Below are 24,717 nucleotides of genomic sequence, written 5' to 3'. Positions count from 1 at the left end.
CGTTGGCTACCCCTAAAAAGTTGATTTGGGGCAACCACCATTGCACACAAGCCCAAATACGGCCTAGGTTCGTGCTCTTATCGAGCCGGGCCGGCACATAGAATGAGGAAGCGATGTGAGATACGTATTTTATGCGAGCTGTCAAACTGAGTCAAAAAGATATATACTCTTGAAAAGCTTACTTTCATCCGTACACTTGCAAAAAAAAAAATCTATTCGAGTCGTACTTTTAATTTGTCTAATTAAGTCTTTCTAGTTTCACAAATCTTTTAATCAAGTCCCTCAAATATCAAATGCAAGACAAATCAAGTAGACGTGGCCGTTGTAGTTTCAGCTAACATTTCTCATCGAGTCACTGCACTTTTAAGTTGGTCGAGTGTTGGCCCGACACTTCCCTCTCATTTAGAGTTTGCCTTTGGGTCCTTGAACGAGATGGTAACAATTAGCTTTGGCTGAAGTGATGACTCTCTACGGGCAATTGAGAATAGCTATGTGACTCGCTTGAAGTCCCGTGAATTGTTCAGTCTCGTGGAGATGGGAATGGTGATTTTGAGTTAATATTGAGTAGTGTTTTCTATTGGGCACGTCTGTCGTTGAATTGGGAAGGCAGGTGCGACGTGATGATGGCCTTGAATGATTGAGTTGTTGATATGGACACGCGACGCACGCGGCACTCCCTCTACTTCTTTGGAACTGCTAGCAATAAAACTTACTGAATTACCCAAGAAAATCACACAATTAAACCCTAATGGGGAGAGACGTTGCAGATCAAGCTTTTGACTGATTAACATCGCCATCGAAGCAAGTAGCAGATAAAGTAACATAAAGTCAGGGCTTGCAATTTTCCGATCCACCTACCCCAGGAATCACCTCCCCCAAATTTTGGATCCCCGCAGCTTTAACTCCTATATTAAATATTTTAGGTTTCAAGAGATGAGGCGAAAAATTGAATTTTCTTTTATTCCCCACGAGAGATTATATAAGTTAATGTGCCTCGCTAAAACAACATTAAGACCAGCTTCTTCTTCTTTTTCTATTTCATGTTCTATTCTATAACCACTTTGGGAAAAATTATTACGTGATGGTTTTTAATCTACAGTTAGAATAACAGTCTATTTTAAATCACAAAAATCAAATAATAAATAATTATAATTATTGAGGGGTACACTCCTTTAAGAATTTGTGACTTATGGCAAATTTTTATTCTCACAGTAACCAAAAGATTATTATCGTAGCAAAGCCTCACTTTCACCCATCGAGGACTAAATGGGTCGATACATCATGCTCGTGCATAACAAAGTTTGCTTCGTGGGCGCGGTTGCTTATTTCTTAGGCTTACGCGATTCCTTTGGAAAGGAATCTCACGATATCATATCTGATTACAGCAAGACAACTGATAAAAAAATGTTCCTCGTATTCCACCATCACATGTTCCCTAGAAAGGACCAGATCTTCTGCCCCCATATGTTACTCTAAACTGAGGTTATTGGTTGAGGATAGGAATGAATTAACAAACAATAGGCAACCTTATCTCAGTCTAGCCAGCTATCTCTGCATGCATTGATCTCCACCATTACCATGCAATTACTAAACATAATTTTGTAATCCATTTTGTTGCTTCCCACGATCTATCCAAGATATATTAAACTTGTGCCATTGGCAAGATTAACACCATATGAAGAACAGCATGCTTGGGAAGTTTCGTGGAAGGCACTAAGAGCTCGGCTTTTCAACATATTAGGGTTTTGTTCTTCATATTGAGTGAGTGAAGGGAAAAAAGGAAGAGATAATAATGATCGTGATGACAAGTGAGCCATATTCATTATTTTTAGGGTGTGTTCTAGGGTTTCTTGTGTTACTAGGAGGTTGTCATGGGGGAATCTCGAGGAATTTCCACGGGAAAAAGCTGTACTTTGGCGGAGGAGATTGTGAGGAACGTGAAGTGGAGGCGCGTCTTGAGGACCTTATTAACTGATGGAGAGGTTCACTTGTAGCATTTATAAACAATTGGTAATCTACCATTGGATTTGAGAATGGAAAAACTGTTGTTGACCGAACTAATAAGTTGGCAATCATTTTATATTTATCAACGATATTTCAAACTCAGTGGATTATTCAAATAAACCATGTACGGAACAGATTTCCATTCCTAGCAATTGTACAAAATATATGGAAGGGGAGGAATGATATATAGTGGTTCATGGGCAAGAACCTCCTCAAGGTGATCGAGTTTTGGGTGAAATTTCTTTCTCATTGAGAGTCGCCTGTGAGTCCTTGAACAAGATGGGAAGATATAAAGGTAATCGATTTCAAGATAAGTAGGTCCCAAATCAAAAACCTGAAACTTACCCTATTAAAGTTAGTTCCCGATTTTTTTTTACACTGGGAACCCACCTAGTTCCAAGTCACCCCAGCAACCGAGCCTAACTTTGAGTTTTTTTAGATGAAAATACCACGTAAACAACCTGCGGCATAGTAGATGTAACCCATCTTCAACATATACAACTTCGACAGTTCACAGTATAAAACCGGGAACGTACGTTTCCTAATTTTTCACGCAGGAATTTCTCCAATCCTTATGTGAACCAGTCAAGCAAGGCCGGTTCACATTTGATTCTTCGACTGAACCAGACCCGTTGCTCATCCCTAAGAAGAAGCAGCTTTCTGCTGAAGTGATGGCTATATGCGAGCAGTTGAGAATACGCTGCATGACTTGCTTGATGTGTAGGAATTAGTTCAATTTCATGAAGATAGGAATGGTCATTCGACTTAAAATTAAGTAGTCTTTTCTTTTGGGCGTGAGGAGTTCACGTTGACCGTTGAGTTGGGCAGGCGCGCGCGTGATGACCTTATATAAATTGAGCCGGATTGATTTGTCTCTTCTTCTTTGTAATGCTAGCAATAGAGTTTTATTAAATTACTAAAAAGAAGACACGATTATCGCCTAAATGGAAGGGATGTACACTAGAGCCTCCATCGCAATTATCGCTCAAAAGCATTGAGGAAGGTGATGAGCAAGCTCATCATCAGGTGATACCCGATGGAGCGTTTGTGCTCACTTTAATTAACATCCTCAACCAAGCGACTGATTTAAGCAACGCGAAATTAAGGACCGAATTGTTCAGTTCCATCTTCCCAAAGAATCACCTCCCACAAATTATGGAGCCACGCTGGTTTAACTCCTACATTAAGTATATTAGGTTTCAAGAGATAAGGCGGAAAATCAATTTTTTTTTTTTTTGTTTCTCAATAAATAATATGAAACCACACTGCACCTCACTAAAGAGACGTAAAGATCACCGTAGTTTGTTGTTTTATGCTTGATTCTATGGCCACATTTTTCGGTCTAGGACTTCATGAGTCTATGTGATTCTTGATGTCGTTGTTACGTTACGCACATACGAAAGCTTGCTTCGTGGGCACGATTGCTTATTACCCTCTGGTAGAGGCTACGTCTTAATTCCTTTGGAAGGGAGATCTCGCGATTTCAAATCTGGCCAATGGTAAAACAAGCTCATAAAAGAACAGATCCCTCGTATCCCAGCATCACATGTTCACTCCAAAGGAACAAATCCTCTGCCCTCATATTTTACTCCAAATGAGGTTAATGGGGGAAGATTGGAATAAATTAACAAAAACAATAGGCAACCTTATGTCGGTCTATCTGGCTTATCTCTGCAGGCATTAATCTCCACCATTGTCGGTCAATTTAATAATCAAATGTCGGTAATCTATCTCGTTGCTTCCCAAGATCTATTCAAGAAATGAGGTCTAGAAGTCTGAAGGTGATTCTGTTGACGCTAGCTTGGATTTTTTTTCAACGTGTAGAGTACGTGGACAATTCTGAATCAAACAATTTGTCCTGCGATTCATTTGCGTAGCTGTCCACCTGAACCAGAGAGGGAAAACGAAACAGTGTGCCACTAACTATAGTAAGCATGTAACACTATTAGCAATTTTATGGATCCTATTAGTAAATTGCGCAACTAGCGACCCATCGATTACATATTTTAATGCAATTTACGATGTGAACAACTTATGATCATCAATATAATAGTAAGTTACTAAATCTTAGCACTGTAAATTGTAAGGCTTTGTTTATTTCACAAAAAAATTAGCTTTGCTGGAAAATATTTTGAAAAGAACTTACTTTTAAGAAAATAGTTTTATTTTCCTTTATTTCGCCATATTATGCAAATAATCTGGAAGGCTTTTTTGTTATGTTTGTTATAGGAAAATTATGAAATACACAAATAACAAATTCTTGACTGCAACCCAATCCCGAGTTCTTGGAGGACCTAAGCTCGAGCGCAGCTAGGCCTGGTCTCCAAGGGCCAACTATTGGCAAGATGTGTAAGTTACTTGTGAATTACTAGTAAAGAGTACACACTCACTTGTAAAAAAGAACAACTTATCGTAATCTGTAAGGATATATTAGCCTAGTGAATCAATTATTTCGTAAGTATGTTATGACACAATAAAATGTGAGTACTCGAAAAACCAAAACAATGTTAATAATATGCTAAGAACTTATGGTGGCAAAATATAGTGCTGGTAACCCATTAACTAATGAAGAGGTATGCTTGTAAAATATAAAAGCAATTGGTGATCTATCGTTAGGATTGAGGACGGAAAAGTTGCTATTCCATTGGTAACTTAGCATCAGTTGATAAGACTGCTAAGTTGGCAACCAGTTTTTACTTACTAATGCTATATCAAACTAAATATCGGTTATTCAAACATACCATGGACGAAAAGATTTCCTTCTTTGTAGCGGGCTTTTAGAAATGTGGAGAATATGTGAAAGGAGAAGAATGTATAGAATAGTATTGGGCTAATTCCTCCGCAAGTTGGTCGAGTTTTGGCAGATAGCTTCTTCTCATTGAGAGAGTTGACTTTGAGTCCTCCAATAAGGTGGGAAGAAGCAGCTTCCTGCTGAAGTAATGATCATAAGACCTTACTTGAAGTGTTGGGAGTCGTTCGATCTCATGGAGATAGGAATCGTGATTTGAGTTATGACGAGGATTTTGTTCTTTCGGGTGAAATTCATATCGTTAGACTCTGTTTGTTTTATGAAACATAACTTTTAGTTAAAGATTTTCCGTTAATGAAAAGAATACTTTCAAAAGTGAGGAAAATGATTTCCTCTTCCTTCCTCTTCACATTCTCCTTACACTATTTTTAATTAATTTTTATTTTTCTGTCCTTTTTCTTTTTTTTTTCTTTTTTTTCTTTTTTCTAAAAGTTTGAATCTTTAATTATGTTCTTTTCTTTTCCTTTTTTTTTTTTTTCTTTTCTCTCTCTTATTTTCTTTCTTCTTTGGTCGATAACTAGTTGGCAACCCACCACAACCTCATTAGATCTAGTGAGGTGAAACCTCGCTCGAGGCTAGCTAGGCTCGACTTGCCGAAATCAAGTGAGCTCCAACCTCGCCGACCTGTGACAAGGCTCACACTTGTCAACCTCAGGCACCCTCAACCTCACTAGATCTAGAGAGGCGGGGCCTCACCTAAGGCTAGAAAGATGGGTGAGGCTCGGTTCACCAATCAAAGAAAAAGGAAAAAGAAAAAGAAAAAAATTTAAAAATTTTAATATTTTGGTAATTATCTTTAAGAAAATCAAATCAAATTTTCCATACTAGGAAATTATATTCTAGTTACTAAACACCAAAAAATATTATCATTTTCCTTGAAAAATAGTTTCTGAAGAACATTTTCCAAAAATGTCAAATTTTCTACAAAATAAGCAAAGCCTTAAATGCAATTGTTCAACAATAACCATCAACATAGTAGAACAAAGCAATCGTCAAGATAATGGAATTAAAGAAACTGTCAAGATAATGCAATCAAAGAAACCATCAAGATAGTGGAGTTGATATAACCATTCAAAACCATTTGTAACCTCAATCCATAACCTCCATTGATAATCACTGATTACAGACTTTAAATAGCCACATCATACTCTTTAGAGACCCCCAGGTGCACAAAAATGTTATCTTTCAATTCCTACAATGTAGTTATAGTTTCTAAATTTGTGTCGTCAATTAAATTTCGGTGTGCTTCTAGGCCATAATTTCCAAATTCACGTCTTTGACTAAATTCTAGCACATATCTTTGTTGTAATTCTTAGGTGCCTCGTCATCAATTAAATTACAACGTTATATCTTTATATTCTCAAGATTTCTTGTCGATTAAATTCTAGCATAGTTAGTGTACGATTGATTCAGTTTGAAGTAAAGTTATTGATTCCTATTTACCTATGTTATAACAATCCCGGTGATATAGCTACCTAGTCTGATACCTAAACCACTCTGGTAGAAAAGCCAAGCCAATGGGCAATGTTGAAATCCGGTGACACTTTACGAAGAAGCATATGAGAGAGTAGCACAAACCCCACTTTGGTGACTAAAATGAAGAGGCTATTCAGAAATAGCATAATAAGATGGCGAATCACATAGTGAGACACGTCTCTAATGTAATCAGGCCAATTGTTGTCAATGCCATCAACTATGTCATCCCCAAGCTTGGGACATCAAATCAATCTATACCAATCCAACCCAATATGGCTGTTTTTGAGTATGTGCCTCCAACTCTTAGTCAATTGAACGATGGAAATAATTTAGGCCAAGTGATCTCATCACCAGTGAAGATTTGGCAAGGCTTGAAAATCCCATTTACCCTAAGCCTAAGGAGTAGGAAGGTCAAGTTTATCGACTTATTTACCTTAAACTTAGTGCGTAGGAAGGGCAAGTTTATCAACATGCGAATCCTAATTAAGTGGGTGAACTTGTATTACAACAATTAAGTGCCAGTATATAGGAACAGTGATTTCAGTTATATTTAGTAGTCTTTTTACCTTGGGCTTGGGAAATTGATGTTGGCTGTTGAGTTGGGCAGGTTCGTGCGTGACATGACCTTGAGAAATCGAGCTGGGTTGATTTGGGCTTGTAAAGAACGCGGCGGTCTCTTCTTCTTTGGTATTGCTAGCTGTAAGATTTTATCGAATTGCCCAGAAGAAGACATGATCATCCCCTAAAAGGAAAGAGACGTACACAAGAGCCTCCACCAAAATAATCACTCAAGAGTTTTGAGCAAAATGATGACCTCATCATCAGTTGATACCTGATGGAGCGCTTGTGTTCACTTTAATTAACATACTCAACGAAGCAAGTCAACAGATCTAAGTCACTTCAAATAAGGACTACATTTTTCAGTTCCACCTACCCCAAGAATCACTTCCCACCAATCATGGAGCCCCGCTGGTCTAACTCCTATACTAAGCATATTAGGTTTCAAGAGATGAATTGATCTCTTTTCTCGAGAAACACAATACGAAACTACACTACGTATCTCCCTGAAGAGACGTAAAGACCGCATATTTTCTTGTTTTGTGATCGATTCTATGGCCTTCTTCCGGCGCTCTGGGACTAAAATGAGCGTATGCGATTTTTTTGTCTGCCGTCAATATACAAAAGATCACTCCGCGGGCGCGATTGCTTATTACTCTCTGGTGAAGGAGGCTACATCTTGACTCCTTTGGAAGGAAAATCCTATGTTGTTGAATCTGACCAAGCAACAAGGGAAATAAAAAAGACAAGTCCCTTGAAAGTCAGCATCCCATGTTCACTCCATAGGACCACGTCCTCTACCCTTATAATTTACTCTAAATGAGGATGATGAGGGAGGATTAGAATGAATTAACAAAAAATAGACAACCTTATTTAAGTTAGCTGGCTTATCTCTGCATGCATTAAAAATCTCCACCATTTCCGGGCAATAAATCCTCACGAGCTTGGAATCTATTGTTCTGTCGCTTCCCTAGATCTGACCAAGAAAATTCAACTCGTGACATTGACAAGATTAATGCTATATAAGGAAGAGCTTCCTCTGCGAATATCATAGCATGCAAGACACAAAGAGCTAGTTTTCCATCACATTAGGGTTTTGTTCTTCATTTTGATGATGGTGATGAGGAGTGATCGACACTCATTGATTTTAGGGTGTGTTTTAGGGTTCCTTGTGTTGTTAGGAGGCTGCCATGGGTGGAGCCTGAAGAAGAACTTCTACAGCAAAAGCTGTCCCTTGGCGGAGGAGATCGTGAGGAACGTGACGTGGAGGCATGTCGCGGCGAACATCACACTGCCGGCGAAGTTCTTGAGGATGCATTTCCATGACTGCTTTGTTAGGGTAAGCTTCCTTGTTAATTACTCTTGACTCGTGTGATGACATAGATGCTTCGTTAGACTGCTCAGTTAGAGCAAGCGCAGTACATGTAACAACATAACCTTGGTCGATATTCGCCAAGGACCCGGACGTCATGGTAGACCAATAGAGTTGAATCATGTATATCACATATCATATAAGAGCATACCCTAGAGCGTCATTTAGGATTCATGTTCTAATAATCATTAGTACCCAAGGTTCACAATGCACTCATAACAATACTAAAATTAGTCTCTCTTCCTCTCGATAGTCTTAAATTTATAGATTAAAAATCATGTGAATTTGACATTGCGAGCCATGTGTAAATACCAACGAAAAAAAAAGCACTTCTTAGCAATGTGACCTGCATTGTTAGTGAATTTTTCTCGCAAAACGAGGAGATGAGGCCAACATGCATTTGATCTCCACTAAATTGTAATTACCCTGTCGCGAAATCGAAATCACATATCCATTTAATTTTATCAATCCGTACATGAACGTGGGAATTAGAAAGTATACAAAACACCATCATTTATCGGACATGAGCCAAATAGTATTCTTTACGTAAAATTATCAACGCTACCTCTTTTAGCCCAACCCACTTGTAATGTCGCTCATAAGGTCAAGACTGGTTGCTCATTATCATTATTTAACCAAAGATCAGTAAATGAAAGCAGGTCGTCATGTACCTGCGGTGACCAATTTCTCATAAGTGCACATTAGATCTACAAGAATGAATCGAGAAAAGGCCAATGAACAATGGCAATTTCATGGTTCCATGGTTCCATGCAATTTCCAGGGATGTGACGGCTCAGTCTTGCTGAACTCGACCAAGAATAATACGGCGGAGAAGGAGGCAATCCCGAACCTCACGTTGGCGGGATTTGATGTTATCGACGACATCAAAGCGGAGGTCGAGAAGAAGTGCCCGGGCGTCGTATCCTGCGCCGACATTTTGGCTCTGGCCGCAAGGGACTCCGTTTCGTTCCAAGTAAGTGCAAAAACATGTGAAGAAAGGAGCAAAGACAAATTCTTCTTTTCTAATCTAGAAGGATTTGTCAGAATTGACCATGCTAGGCATATATGAACACTTCTTTCTTCTTCTTTTTCAACACTTGGTATATATAATGAATATACATGAACATAGGCACATCGACATAAGGATCGATTTTACTGTTCAGTCTGGGATTTGGATCCTCTCGAATAATTAACTCATAAGTGAGCCATCTCCAGTCTTTTACGTGATACCCTGACATAAGGCAAAGAAGAGATCCAATGGCCAAAAAACCTGCTTTCCCATCTTCTCTCTTTCTTTTCCCTGATTTCACACCGAGCAACCCCCTACCACCACCATCCACCATGGTGTCGGCGCCACTCTGTTGCCTCCTTGGCCCTCCACCTCCCTCCGTTTTCTCTGATTTTGTGCTCGATTTTTCATAAGAATGGGGGCAATTTCGGTACTCCTAAAACAAATAGACATGGCCGAGTTATGGACTTAATTGACAGGAGCCTAATCATAGTACCGGACATACATGCACCTGTCCGACAACGCCGTGCAACGTCGAAAACTTACATCTTTCTTGACCACGAGAGAAGCCACTTAAGCATGTAAACTCCATATCACAAATATCTCCCGCCAAACTCATTAGACTTTTCTTCATTCTCTTCTTTCATACTTTTGCAGTTCAAAAGGTCAACGTGGAAAGTGCTGACCGGAAGAAGAGACGGCACGGTGTCGCTAGCCTCCGAGGCCTTGGCCAACATCCCATCCCCTTTCCTCAACTTCACCGCCCTCCAACAGAATTTCGCCAATAAAGGGCTAAGCGTGCGTGACCTTGTTGTTTTATCAGGTACCGTAATTTCCTTACTAGCTCTCATGGGAAAAAGTTGCTCTCAAAAAAATTCCCGATCGAACCCGAAAGTTGGGCTTTACACATGGATCGCGATAGCTGTAAGCAAATAGTTGCATCGAATCAACAACCAGATCGTAGAACAAAGACACGATAACGAGAAAAGAGAGAACCTCTCGCATCGGAGCTCATCAATTGACTCTGCCACTATGTTAGAAAGCCGCTAGCTTATGCCGAGAGCTTAAATTGCCCTCAAAAACAGGCTAATCACGTACATATTGAGCGTATTTGCGCGTTCTCTTAGTTTTTTGTTCTGGACGAATAATAATGCTTTTCGAGTGGTGTTTAAAGGTGCGCACACAATAGGAGTAGGGCACTGCAACGCCTTCAGCGTAAGGCTCTACAACTTCACCGGAAAAGGCGACCAAGACCCATCCTTGAACTCCACCTACGCCGCCTCATTGAAGAACCAGTGCAAGAACCTTACCGACAACACCACCTTCGTGCCGATGGACCCAATCACCCCTCTCAGCTTCGACACTCGCTACTTCACCGTCCTCAGACAGCGCAGGGGCCTCTTCGAATCCGACGCCGCGCTGCTCACGAACCCCAACTCGGCCAGTATCACTCGGGAGATGCTCAACTCGCGCAGGTTCTTCAAAAGTTTCAGGACGTCCATCAAGAGGATGGGGGCGATCTCCGTCCTCACAGGGAAATCTGGGGAGATTAGGAAGGTCTGTAGTAAGATCAACTAAGTCGTCAATGTTCAAGGAAGCAATCCTTCATGAATCAATAAGTATTAAGTCTGTCATGAAGCGATTCCTCAGTCGTTGCTAATTGAAGTTGTTGTAGCTAAGGTAGTGATCAAGACAATAAAGGGAATGTACTCTAATTCCTACGTCGTCGGTGACTGGGTTGCCTCGTCGCTGTGACGGCTTAATAATTTGCAGTAGTTCCATTCGTTCGATTCGCTAAATAGATCAGTTCTTGTTAAAAGTAAAGAACGTCGGATTCGCAGAGCATATGCATCAAACACCCAATCAGGGAAAAAAAAAAAACCTAGCTTCTCCGATCTGCCTCCTCTCCTCTCTCGACTGCACGAACAGCACACGCACAGACCAGACCAGATCACCCAGCCCACCTTTGCTTTTCGAATGAAACTTCATAAAAGCAAGAGAGAAACAAACTCGAGCTCATATGCAAAATTTGCGAAACAATTGAGTGCCACGTCAAGAGCTCTCAACTATACGAATTTTCCAGCACGGAAAGCTACTATAGTGTTACAAAAAGCTTCTATGCATTCCATATTATGAGACAATCAAAACCTACTAAACAAAAATATCGACATCAAATACCAGAAGACAATCGTCATTTAAAGAATACAAATACATACACTAACATAAGATATATATGGGGGGAAAATGGGTAAATTGAAATTACGATGCTAGGCAGGCCTCCCAAAACAACCTACTCTTCTCCATCTCACTTAGATGCACTTCGCTTGGCGCAATCCCACTAGGCTTCTTGTTAATCTTCTTGCCGTCGTCGAAACTATTGACTTCCTCTGAAACGCACGGCTCCTTGGCTTCCGACCACCATTGCTGCTCGAGACGTTCACTATTCCCCGTTTCGCGCTTCCACCTCCATCGATCGCTCCAGTCCGCTCCGTCGCATGCTTCGGCGTCGCCGCCGTCTAAATCTCGAACATCTTGGTCATTATACGACTTGTAAGAAGACCACTCGCTGCAGCAAGATTCCGCGTCCTCGTCGTCGTCGCCGCCGCCATCGCCATCGCCATCACCTCCGTCGTACGCCTTGCTACCAGCGAGGCTGGGATCTCGCATTATGGCGGGATCGGAGACGTCCTCCTCCGAATCGCCGGTGGCTTCCATGAGCAAGAAAGGCGAGACGTCGACGGCCCCGTTCTTTCTCTCCATTCTGCAGTGCCTCTCTCTCTCTCTCTTTTGAAAGTGGTCTTGTGGACAAGGTTTTTATTGACTTGGCTTTTTACTTTGGAGGGGAAAGTCTCGTCTTTGTCAAATGGAAGTTCGTATTTGTAGCGTCGGATTTTTTGCGTGTTTATAAAACGTGGGCTGTCTTCGTTTTCTTGTTTCTCACTTCGCATTACGTGGTCGGCGGCCTACAATGCAAAGAACAAACTGCCTATTCTAAGCTCCAATCTTTTCTAGAAAAATCACCAACCATGTCGCTTGTGCAAGTGTGACAATCGAAATTTTTGTATGATATAAGAGATCGAACCCTGTAAAACATATTCACAGACCGTTGAATTTCCGTGAAGATAAAAGGGGTCTTGTGACATGAATTTCTAACTCGATTTATCCGCACTGACCCGCGTGAACTGGGACAAGACTCTACCCACGAAATGGCGAGCACAAATTCCGAATGGCCGAACATAGAATCGGCCCTCCAAATCGAACGCTTGGCGACAGCCGACTCGAGGGTCAAGGAACAATTTCATTCGTGATTTTCCATGTACTTCATTACGAGAATCAGATGTTGGCGGGGAGAGAGAGAGAGAGAGAGAGAGAGAGATCATGCAAGGTTGAGCCCCACCAACCTTCTAGATGAAAACATCCAACTGGAGGCTTCTGATGAATGCGTACGCGAGAAGGATTTCGACGCACGAAACTAAAGTCTTCTAGAAGAGAGAGAGGGGGCAAAGCTATCGATGCGACGTGACCCTTGCCTGCCTTCCCTGTACGTGGACACTGGACACTTAGGGCGTCCTTTTTCCTTTTTTTATCCTTTTCGGGCCCCCCACTTTTTCCTCCTTTCCCCCAACATCTGTCCTGCAAAGTTCAAAGTTTTCATTATGGACCCTCCATTTTATTAATCGACAAATTCCAAAAACATCCCATTTCCCGAACTCTTCCCACCCTTCAAAAAATTTCCTATCGTTTCCTTCCTTTTTTTGGGTCTAGCGTCAGAGCCACTCCGATTGACCTTTTGACTCGGATTTTCCACGTTATATCTGCTCTAATTCTTACCTCTCTTTTTTTTTTTTTTAATCTCTGATGGATTTCTCTCACTCACAGCAAGTAGATGGGAGCACTGTTGTAGATGAGGATGTGCACTGTGGACGTTTTGAATGGATGCTGGTGTGGCCAATCCCATTATAGATTTTGAACTAAAGTCAACAGTGTAAGTGAAGAGGAGGCTGGTCCTCATACTCTCTAAAGCAAAAACATCTAGGCCATAAGATAAAAAGACGAGCCATGGCTACAAATGTGAGATTCGATTCTTGACCTTTGTATAGTCTTATTCCTACCTCTCTTTCTTTCGATATCCTTCATCGAGATCAAATTTTTTAGAGTGAGATTATCTAGATATCTATCGTTAGTAAGTCTTACTGTATCAAGTACACGTATAAAAAAACAGTGAGCCATCTATTCAACTTCCGTCAGGATGTTACGGAACTAGGGACTTCGAATATAAAGAGCATAGAGCTTAAATTCACCAAATTGGAAGTACCGGCTACCCGCTTTTTTCCTGAGATAAGATACAGATTCTTTTGAGGCCAAAAGAGAGAAGGAAAAAATTAAGATTTGGTTTGGAAGTAAAACTGTGGGTGCTGTGAAGTTGCAGGCTTTGGGATTAAGATATACAGGTGTAGTAAACGTGCACGGAAATCAGGGCAGGACCCACCTTTGGATCGGGGATTAGATTGGATTAGACTGCTTTTTTTGGCCTTTTAATTGCCGGAGCGTGCCATGATCGACCACGTCTCTATCTGAAATGTGCCAGAATTCCTCAGGCACATCTGGTCCGTTCATTGACGAGATCGTTGTTTTTTACTTTTTTTATTTTTTGCCCTTCTAGAAGAGAAGCCCACCGTATCCAGGTGTTAGCCTGATTTCATTCGTCATTTGATCTTTTGCTTTGCCAATGGGATTGGCACTAATCTCACAAGCAGTCCTCCGCCCTCATCAGTGTTTGTTCGACGCGTCGAAGCCTTGTGTAAGTGAGCAATGACCTCATTTGAGGCACCGGCTAACGATGAAACCAATCGGGTCATCAAAGATAATATCAAAACAAACATCTTTTTAAATTGAAAAATTGTCAAAACAGTTATAAATCTATTACAATTTTTCCAATTTGGTCAATCCTCTGTCCTCACTAGTGTTTGCTCGATGCCTTGACGCCTTGTATAAGTCAGCAATGACCTCATTTGAGGCATCGACCAGCCACAAAACAAATCGGGCCATCGAAGACGATATCAACACAAACATCTTTGTAAATGGAAAAATTACCAAAACAGTCATGAACTTATTGTAATTTTTTTTAATTTAGTTCTAATTTTTTTTTAGCCAATTCAAACATAAATCTTTTATAATTATGTTAATTCAATCCATTTGGCCAATTTGGTTAAGCAACACTAACGTGGACACCAGGCAAAGCACACCGATGTGTCATTTTTTAATTGAAGTGTCATTTTTTTATTTTTTTTATTTTCTGATTATATTATCTTGTGGACACTAGGTAGGACACCGACGTGTCATTTTTTTAATTGAAGTGCCATTTTTAAATTTTTTTATTTTCCGATTATATTATCTCATGGACACCAGGCAGCACATCGATGTGTCATTTTTTAATCGAAGTGTCATTTTTTTTTTTAAATTGGCATAGGGAAGAAGGAAGTTGAAAAAATTAAAAATTAAAAAATTGACACATCAATGCGGCTGGTCAAATTAGGCCAAATAGACTAAATTGGCACAATTGCAAAAATGTTTAAAACTAAATTAGCAAAAAAATATATATTTATGACTAAATTGAAAAAATTATAATAGATTTAAGATTGTTTTAGCAATTTTCCCCTATTTAAATAGATGTATGATGAGAGCAAACTAGACTCTTATCATATCAAACATGGGCGAGAGGAGCGATGCCTACGATGAGAGGGCTTAGGCAAAGTGTGGCTTCCGTTAACCTTCTAGAATGGCGAGGAGAGTAAAGATGGATTGGATCACCTATTAAATAGGAGGAATATCGCTGAGCATACAACCCAAAAGCAACGGTGGAGCCAATTCTTTTGAGCAAGAGAATTCGTAACATCCAAAAATTTCACATCGAATGGAAGAGTTTTTTCCACGTAAATGATATCGAACTCTGACAACAAGATTTGCTACCTAGCAATTCGGCCTGAAACAACCGGCTTTTCGAAGAGATACCTGAGCGGGTCCATGCGCGCAAGAAGCAATCTGGACTCCCTCAACAATAAAGCAATTTCTCATATTTAAAAGAATCGAGATTGTTCCAGACTAAGTGAGCCTATTCGACCTACCTGCCTCGTAGAAAAGGAGGGGTTTGATTCATAAAATAAAGCTCCCGACCGAATAAGGTGTGAAGATAAACTCCGAGTGGGTAACTCAAAACATGAAAATCTTTATACCGGGCAACATAATAAATAAAACGACAACCTATCAGCCACTGAGCTAGTCCGAAGGTCTGCCCCACGTACTCGGCGCTTGAACATACAGAACGGACAAAGGAAATGGCGTACATCAAACCACATGCAGTAACCCAAAACGAAATGATCCTCTTTGACCAACCTATCGGGTAGCCAATCCCATTTTTCCCCATTTCGTCTCCAATACCCACCAAAACATGGCTTGAGTTCTCCAATTTGTGGACGAACGTCAATAGCTTGTGCTTAAGGACTATCAAACATCCTAAGACGCCTACACCTGTCGACGCGAATTAAGATAAAGTCTCATTTCAACAAACATGATGGGGTCCTTCGAGATGTGACGATGCATTGCTGTTCGGACCTACTCAGTACTCACGTCGATTTTCTCGCGCTTTCACGCCGTCTTACATTGAATCTCAAACAAGAAAGACATGATGTGCCACGGTGCTCCGACTCCCGGAACCAGTACATTGAATCTCAAACAAGAAAGACATGACACGCCACGGTGCTCCGACTCCTAGAACCGGAATGAGATATCTTGTAAACCAAGGGAGGTGGGGACACGCCATGAGAACAATCTTTGTCGAGGTGTCCATCGCAGCAATGGACCTCCCATGTGGGCCGATCAGTGCTTCTGTTTCCTTCTATTGTCTTCAGACAGGGAGTTGATCCGAGTTTCCTTGCTACGGTACTTCATTCTGGTTGATTTTTAGCAATGGTTGCAGTTATTGATGCAAACAAGGAAAGGCCTCACAGGCTCACAGCGAGGAAACACCACCGTATACAATTTCCGAGAGAGAAACGATGAATATCCACGAGTACGCATCTCAAGCTATTTAGGAAAAGATAAAATACTTAAATCATACTAAACCAAGGTCGACTGAAGACCAACCAGGCTAAGCAAATACGCATGGACCCAAAAGAAGATAATCTCATATCGATACAGATAGCTGATTGCACAGCAAATCAAAACCGTATATTCCATCAAAATGATCGGAGAAAGAAAATCGACCTAAGACACTTTAAGCTTCACCTCCAAGTCCTAGACCTCAATTATATGATGGGCTCATGACTTCAGGTTCATTTGCATATGATGTTCCGGGATTTTATGAGGTACAACAGGCTGATCTTGTAGCTTGGGTTTCGCGTATGAACTGCATGTATCCCATTCAAGAATTGAAATTTGAAAGGCATAAATTAGCAAGTTCCAAAAACGAAAAGTAGCAAACACATATGACGAAAGATTCAACGGTTGCCACTTCAATAGGACATGGGGAGCCATTTTACATCCACAACTAGAAATGCCAAAATCAAAAATCAGCAGCTCACAATGTGGAAAAGAATCGATTCCATCCTCTTTTTTTTCAAGAGGTCAAATTCCCCCAAGAAAAGGAAAGAAAAATCTAGAGCTAACTTCACCATTTGTTCATCTAGAATTCTAAAGCAGTAAACAGTACACTCTTAACAATATGAAGTAGAACCTTACAAATACAAAAACTGAATTAGGCTGACAAGTTTCCCATATTTGTGACTACGCAAGGAACTTAGCAGACTAATAAAAGATGCAAAGTCCACACCCTGTCTACATTGATCACCTCCGGAAAACTAGTGTACATGATTATTCTCATCAAATCCTCTTTTTTCTTGAAACCTAGTTTTACCAGATGAAGCAGAATCAGTAAATGGAATAATCACAACCTAAGATCAGATTTCCAAAACTGGAGCAACGCAGCAACAGTCCTGCAGGTTGATATACGATTACGATAAGCACACAGGGAAGAACGATCATTCTACTAAAAGATAATTAACGTACCTGAATAAGAAACCAAATAGGTTGTTCTGGGTATGGCATATGCACTTCCAACAGCTGAAATCAGTGCACTAGCACTAAGAAAAAGATTAATATGTCAATGTATAACATGCATTCAAACAATCAGATATCGTCAAAAAAATCCTCCATCACTGAGTAAAAGTTACTGAAAAAAGGGCAAGAAGATACCCAAAGAAACAGGTTCCCGATGAAGTTCCAATCTTTAACTGAAAGTGGCATTTAGTCATATTGCTATTAAGCAATTGCCAAAGTAGTCGAGTACAAAATGACCACTTCACTGAGAAGGGCATACCTCAAAAACTAGTAGGTCAGCAATACCTGTCTTCCTTCAAACTTGACGATGGCAAGCACATCGTGTAACTTGGTACCATACTAAATATTCGCCCAAGAGAGTAAGTTCACAGGACGGTGAGGATGGATTTGCAAGCATTGTCAAATGCCAGGAGATAATTTGTTGTACGATAAACTCCAGATGCAACGTCACTGCTTAAACTATATTATCCACATGAAAAGCAGAAAATGAAGCAGCGACAAAGAACATAGCAAAAGTTGCAGGGACCAAAAAGGAAAGGCCATTGGAGAGTTGGAAGAAAGTCAATGGTAACAGATGTTTCATTGAACTATACAACTAAAAGTCAAGAGATAAATCAACAAATCAATCATTAATGTCTAAATGAGCTTCCATGATACAAAGGTTTACAAATCATGTTGGCACAGAATATGTACCATGAATTACAAGTTTGTAGTCTAATCCCGCCAGACAATTACAAGTAGGATGGAGAACCGTATGAGATGAAGATTATTCCAATCCATCCCACAAATCTGTACTGCAGAGAACCCCGTGTTATCTAGGTTGAAGCACGTGCACATAAAGGAGAAAATTCAGCTTCCTTGAATGACTCACCTTAATATCAATAAGGTTTACTTTGTCTATTGTCTCTTTTGAGCTGAACTTTCAATTTCTTACCACCTAATTGACGTCCATTCATTGCACTAATAGCAGATTCGGCAGCTTCAGGCGAGTCATAACTAACGAAACCTGAAAATAGTATAGCAAGATCAAATTTGCAAACCCTTGATAAAGAATTTAACTCAGAGATATTCTGAGTAGTCTTACCAAAACATTTGCTAATACCGGTTGCTTTATCAACATATACTTTAGCACTCAAAACCCTACCAAATGCCTTAAAAGCATTGGCAAGCTCTTGATCACCAAATTCTTGTGGTATGTGATAAATGAATAAATTAGCACCAGCTGGTCCTACATCACAAAAGAGGTGAAGAGAAGTTAAATTGCCTGCACAACACCAATAGAAATAGCAAGCAGAAGCCGAAAGGTAACAAATTTGGGTAAGAACCTTCAAGTTGACCTCCACCACTAGGACCAGCAACTGAAGATGATGCAGAGTCACCATCCAGAGACACAGGAGCAGCAACACTTGCAGAACCACTTAAAGGTCGGTGACTCATCATTCCTCCAGCGTACGCAAGAGGATACTGAACACCGGGCACTGCATGGTACGGAGAACTCATATAACTTGCAGGAGGCAATGCATAATTTCTGGCCGATACTTCAGGTGAAACTGCACGCAAAGCGTTTCCCCGGTTGGCAGGAGGAATCATGTTATGGAATTGATTCTGCACTGGTGGCAATTGGTATTGCATGAGCCCATAAGTTCCAGGACCCTAAAGAGAATGAGATCACGATCAAAATCATCACCCACTGGATCATAAAGTTGATGAAAAAAGTAGGCAGAAAAAACAAGTGTTGCTAAAAGTCTGTTCCTAATTTGTTATCTCTGTGAAGACAAAACTAAAGGAGCGTAAGAATATCAATACAAATATGAGTTAGACTCATGGCACATATAACAGTGTCAAGGGGTGGATAGATGTCTGGTCATAGGTATGATGATGGCCAAGATAAAATCTCTAAAAATTACTGGCTTTCAACAAGGCACCGGAAGACAATGAGGTTTGATGAAGAGGTTTAGAAATTACAAGAAGAAAAAAATGCTTGAACTGCTCATGATGGTGTCTAAGCATGGCGAACACATTTCAGTAGGAACAGAGAAATGACCATATGAAAGGTGCTAATATAGTGGAAAACCTAAGCCTGCACGCAGTGTAGTTAGCAAAATATGCACTGGGAGGAAAAGAGGTTCCAAAACCAACCTGATAGCCATATCCGTTATATGGAGGCATGTAACCCATAGGCAGTGCCCCAAACAATGATGGATGTTGTGAATCAGTATTTTGCATACTAGCAGCATTCTGAAATTGAGCTTTCTGAGCTCTTCGAGCTTGCCTTTCCTTTTCAGTATCTGCCCATTTGACAACAAGGGGAACACTTGAACCCTAAAAAAGCAAGAAAGAGATGTCAGCAGCTCATTAATTATCTCCCCAGTCTAATGCACATTTAGCACAGATCATCCATAGACAAGAAGGAAGATGGATATAGGTGGGCATACAAGTCTTCCATTTGCAGATTGCAAATTCAAGTAACAGTACTCTATAGCAAAGACCTACTAAACTTAAAGATAACAGAAAAAGAAGATCATGCAGACAAATCTACAGCTTCTAGGCTAGGAAGAAAGTAATGTCTAACTGAAGGTGGTTCTCTTCAGCTGGTACACATATTAGTCTGAATTTATTTACTATCAATTCCCCCACATCTTGATGTTTTTGGCCAGAGTCCTACCCAAGTATACTATTCTACAATGAATTTGATTTAATTTATTGCTCAACCAAAAAAAGAGATACGCTAAACACATTGCTTGCACCAGAAATCAGCTTTGGCACAAATAAGCAAAAGGAACCACACAGACAATGCATGACATATCATATAGCATTTGCATCAGAGTAAGATTAGTCCAGCTAGCATCACATAAACTGATTCCAAAAATCAAATCTCATGCTTACAGTCATGAAAAACCTGGCTATAAACATTCTCTTTCCAGGTCAGCACTGTCATTGCAGCAAATGTCATTAGTCTTTATATTCCGAATTCACTCCATCAGCAAAATATGTTGGAGTTCCAAAAGAAACAAAACAAATGATGCTATTGTTAATTTGCTTTTCCACTTTTCAGCTCTGTTAGTTCGCATAAAGATTGTTACAGCACTGCATCCAGCTGTACTTTACTAGCTATGCATTGACCTAATCAAGGTCAAAAATGCCCGTCAAATCACAGAAGACAAGGCAAAAATCAGAATCCTATTGTTCCAGGAACAAAGTGGAGGAGTTGCCACAGGTGAAGGAAGGGGGTCAATGGATGGTCTGAACTCCTCCAACACTGGTGAAAAACTTGCCCAAGGTCTAAGATGAACGTGACTACCGTGGTCAGAACATTAGTGATGTGAAAAAAAAATTCATTTTTAAAGCAATGTGACAATTCAAAACTCTTGAGCTGGTCAATGACTCAAAGCATCACTTTCGTCAATCTTGATCAAGTCTGTTGACTCCATAGATTGACCAAGTCTGTTGACTCCATTTAATTACTTCCAGCGACATTGAGCAGCAGACCACATGACACCAATATGACAAGACATGTTATAAGTAGATAGGAATCCAGATTTCTATCATAAGCTGAAATGAAGGACAAACCTCCATTTTATGCTTTCCATTCAGGGCATCTAGGGCTGCAAGTGCTTGTTCCTTCGTCTCATACTTTATAAAAGCACAACCTGCATGGTCGGTGTTAAAAACAGGCCAGTGAGTTTTCCACAACAAACATAGATTAGCACCATTAGTAACAACTTCTTAAAGACTGGGAAAGCAATAGACACTAATTAAGCCCGATTACAGTCCAACATAACATAGAGGTAAAAGAAGCACCTTTGCTGGTTTTTTGAGAACCTCTTAATATATGCAGGTCCTTAATAGTACCATATTTTGAAAAAACAGCAGCTACTTCATCTTCAGAGACATTCTTCGGAAGCATGCCAACAAAGAGTTTGTGTTCTGGTTCAGAATTGCAGTCAAAAACTGATCATTCAAAGCATATTATCATGAATATGATGCAATAAATTCAAGCAGGCTGTCATTATACATGGCGAGACAAACTATAACTGTCCAAGAACTCCTCAAGCAATTCACCAAATTGTCTTAGCATAAAAAGAAGAAGAGAAGAATCGCATATGCATTTACCTAGCCTTTCCAACTCTCCATCTGCATACTTCACTTGCAGTGGACTAGATGCCTGCATTCCAAGAAAACTTTTACAGTCAGAGTTAAGATAACATCCCTAGGAACTAATGCATAACAGGCTACAATGCCATTGCATAAGGATATCAAATCAGAAGTCTAAGGATAAAAAGCATCCTATGTTACTTAAGACTCAGACGTGTGTCATATGGGCAATGTCCCTATGTCCAACTTGTCTCCAAATGTATTTGTCACAGGATTTGGCATTTGAACACAATATTTGACCCCAATGATAGCATATAATAAATAAATATCTCCACTCTAAGGGCAATACACGCACAAAGCTTTTTATATTCTAAAACAATACAGTGCCTTATTAAACATGGCTCATGCAAGTTTTGATGTGCATGTTTATTCACTCCCCCCTTTTCTCTTTTCTTCTCTTCCTTCTTTCAACTTGTCTCGAAACTTTGGATTAATGGGACAAACAAATTGATAAAGCAACAAGCTATGAAAGCTGTGGAAAAACAACACATCATTATTCTGATCGAAATTTCCAATCTCCAGTAACCAGAGGACTACATTTGACGCTAGACTAGAGTTATGAGACTTGATTGCACGAATTAAGAATTATTTGATTGAGACATTGATTGAAATTATCCCATTTTCACACATTAAATGTGGCGAAATGAATATTAGATTTTAAACTTGGTGTTAAGAAAACTCGCAACCCTTCCAAATTCCTGCGTCTGCCACTGACTATACTTCAATCATTTTCTATTGATTCTGAATACAATATGGACAAATATTGCATGGTAGTTTTCAAGATGAAGTGACCGTGATTAAATAGTACAAAACAGAACAAATTTGATGGTTTAAAGTTTCTAATTCAGCATGCATCAAATGATAAGATATGAGAATTGTAAAAGACATCAAAAGGTCAATCATTCTAAAGAAAATACTATGTTCCAACCACTCAAACCCATAAGAACCTTACTAATCAGAATGTAGAGTAACAAGAACAAATTTCCAAGGTTAAATCTAACGAAAGAAAAAGGAAATGAGAAATGAAGAAATTACAAGCAAATGGGGAATCGAGCAAATAACTCATATAGAAATGAATGACTCCCCTAGAATTTGAAAACATGATGCCATTCTTAGTATACACCAAAAGTAATGTCCAAGAAATCTTAATGCTAAGTCGCAACCAATCAGTAAGGCAAGGCACCAATTGATATGAACATACTCGGAAACAAATGTGCTTGATTTTCTTTTCTATTTTTGCCGTGATTGTTGAGTTGCTGAAGGTTTTTTCTCCCAATTTATCATGATAGCATTTTCTTTATATGACAATATACAAACTGTATATACTTACTAGTTACTACTTACCAGTCAAGTGGATATAAAAGACTAATTAAATACCATTCATGATTGAACTAATTAAACGGTTACAGCTAGGAGTCAAATTGACTCAAATCGACTTCTTCCATTTGAAGACGAGACTTCCATGTATCGACTGCCCTCCCCTTTGCAGCATGCACGGACTGCTGTAACCGATCTAGAACTTCTACATCCGGAAGACTGATGCAATGCGGTGATTGCATCGCTATCCCACGTGCAAACCCAAAGTCACCACACGGTAAAGATGCACAAAAACAGTGGATCGCTCTTCCGACGACATCGGAAAGCAGCTTGTTGCAGAATGTCCCGAGATGACAATTAGCACACACGCCATTAGGGAAGCATGCAGAAACTAGTGAACTAAATTTACACACTTCAAAAAAAAAAAAAAAAAAAAAAAAGATCTGGCCGCACCAGAACCAACACATTCCTAACGAGGCTGGGATCATCATTTCGCAGCCGCAACCGCAACCGCCCGACAGCATCAATGCACAATGCAGGAACATGATTACTCCGTAAATGAACAGATCGAGAAGCAAAAAAAAAAAAAAAAACCGACACTAACCCCCGGTAACGTCCGCTTGTTGTGGCACGCGCCGATCGCCTTGTCGGCCTCCTGCCTCGACGGGCATATCACGAAGCAACAACCTTCGCCCAGAGAAAGAAAGAAAGAAAGAAAGAAAGAAGAAGAGAAAAAGAGACGCGCGAATTAGGGCACGAAACAACCAACCGAACCGCACTAAAAGACTTTTCCAAATCTGAAACGCGCGAATCGCGCCGCTCCAGAGATCCGGAAGGGGGGAGGAGCGGAAGAAGAAAATGAGGGAGAAGGCGAAACGAAGTCCAAGCTCGAGAATGCGGGGGGCGAGAAAAACGAACCGCGGGAGGCCCGCGTGGCCTTGTCCTTGATGACGTTGACCTCGTCCACGAGCGCGAACTCCCGGAACATGGCGAGGAGGTCCCCCTCGGTCATGCTCTTCGGGACCTGGCCGACGAACAACTTCACGCTCTCCTCCTCGCCGCCGCCGTCGCCGCCCCCCTCCGCCGCCAGCGCCACCGGCCCCTCCACCTCCACCTCCACCTCCTCTTCCTCCTCCTTCTCCTTCTCCTTCTCCTTCCTCTCCTCCTCCGCCATTAACGCACTCCGCAGCAAGAATGCTCCCCTCTCTCTCTCCCTCCCTCCCTCCGACACTCTCTCTCCTCTCTCTCTCTCTCTCTCTCTCTAGAACCCGCCGGAACGACGCCCCCTTCTCTCTCTCTTCTCTCTAGAGAATGCAGGTTTCTCTCTCTATAGAAGACGCTTTGCTTCGCTGGCTGCGAATTCCCTTTTCTCTTTCTTTTCTTCGCGAGTGTTTTTTTTTTTTTTTCCTTTCTTCTCTCTCTCTCTCTCTTCGAGTAGGAGTCGTCGCTTTTGGTTTTGGATCTTCTCCGCCTTACTTCCGGGCAAGGGCCGAGTTTTTCCTTTTTTATTTATTTATTTATATTACGGTATTGGGTGGGGGTAGCAGATTGCCCCCGGTCGTCGCGTTATTCACGGTTCTGCCACCGCGCCCCGTTCACAGCTGTTTGCCGGGGTGCGCTGACGTGGCGTGCGTGTGCGCGCGCGCCGGGGGACAGCAGGTGCCCCCTCCTCCTCCTGCCGCGGCTTGCGAGGTAAGGTAAGAAAAATAGAGAGAGACGCAATTGGGCAAAAAGGTCAAGCGGAGCTTGATTTCCTTTCCCAACTTACATAGTTAAAAAGGCTTCGTTTGCTCTTTTTTTTTCTTTTTCTTTTTCATAATTTTGACTCATAACATAACGTGCAGACCTAACTATCTGACGCTACATCTTACGAATCTAGTGATCTGATTGAAGCTCGGATAT

The 24,717-nt window shown here is 40.7% G+C and overlaps 3 protein-coding genes across 6 annotated transcripts; 1 reads left to right on the top strand and 2 right to left on the bottom strand.

Moving 5' to 3' along the window:
• The first annotated feature begins 7,909 nt into the window (after nucleotides 1-7,909).
• LOC104456838 (peroxidase 3) lies at nucleotides 7,910-10,857 on the top strand. The gene is made up of 4 exons (XM_010071708.3): nucleotides 7,910-8,186; nucleotides 9,001-9,192; nucleotides 9,886-10,051; nucleotides 10,403-10,857. The coding sequence occupies exons 1-4, from the start codon at nucleotides 7,959-7,961 to the stop codon at nucleotides 10,804-10,806; spliced, it is 990 nt and encodes a 329-aa protein (XP_010070010.2). The 5' UTR covers nucleotides 7,910-7,958; the 3' UTR covers nucleotides 10,807-10,857.
• Nucleotides 10,858-11,487: 630 nt separating this feature from the next.
• On the bottom strand, nucleotides 11,488-11,988 carry LOC104416448. The gene has a single exon (XM_010027844.2). The coding sequence runs from the start codon at nucleotides 11,986-11,988 to the stop codon at nucleotides 11,488-11,490; it is 501 nt and encodes a 166-aa protein (XP_010026146.2).
• A 4,733-nt stretch (nucleotides 11,989-16,721) lies between these two features.
• LOC104456836 (RNA-binding protein BRN1) lies at nucleotides 16,722-24,248 on the bottom strand. 4 transcript variants are annotated; one of them, XM_039300732.1, is made up of 11 exons: nucleotides 23,734-24,248; nucleotides 23,420-23,502; nucleotides 21,457-21,508; nucleotides 21,145-21,270; nucleotides 20,914-20,993; nucleotides 19,483-19,665; nucleotides 18,669-18,996; nucleotides 18,428-18,571; nucleotides 18,215-18,349; nucleotides 17,293-18,137; nucleotides 16,722-17,219 (listed from the first exon to the last, which is right to left on the bottom strand). In XM_039300732.1, the coding sequence occupies exons 1-9, from the start codon at nucleotides 23,987-23,989 to the stop codon at nucleotides 18,222-18,224; spliced, it is 1,380 nt and encodes a 459-aa protein (XP_039156666.1). In that variant the 5' UTR covers nucleotides 23,990-24,248; the 3' UTR covers nucleotides 16,722-17,219; nucleotides 17,293-18,137; nucleotides 18,215-18,221. The 4 variants fall into 4 exon arrangements, with proteins under 4 accessions (XP_039156666.1, XP_039156667.1, XP_010070009.2 ...); XM_039300733.1 differs by having other exon boundaries at nucleotides 17,293-18,132; XM_010071707.3 differs by having other exon boundaries at nucleotides 17,293-18,349.
• Nucleotides 24,249-24,717: the final 469 nt, after the last annotated feature.

The sequence above is a fragment of the Eucalyptus grandis genome, chromosome 8 (assembly GCF_016545825.1).
Source record: "Eucalyptus grandis isolate ANBG69807.140 chromosome 8, ASM1654582v1, whole genome shotgun sequence".
Taxonomy (NCBI): domain Eukaryota; kingdom Viridiplantae; phylum Streptophyta; class Magnoliopsida; order Myrtales; family Myrtaceae; genus Eucalyptus; species Eucalyptus grandis.
Note: the sequence above shows the minus strand (reverse complement) of the source record. Positions and strands in the feature narration are given on the sequence as shown.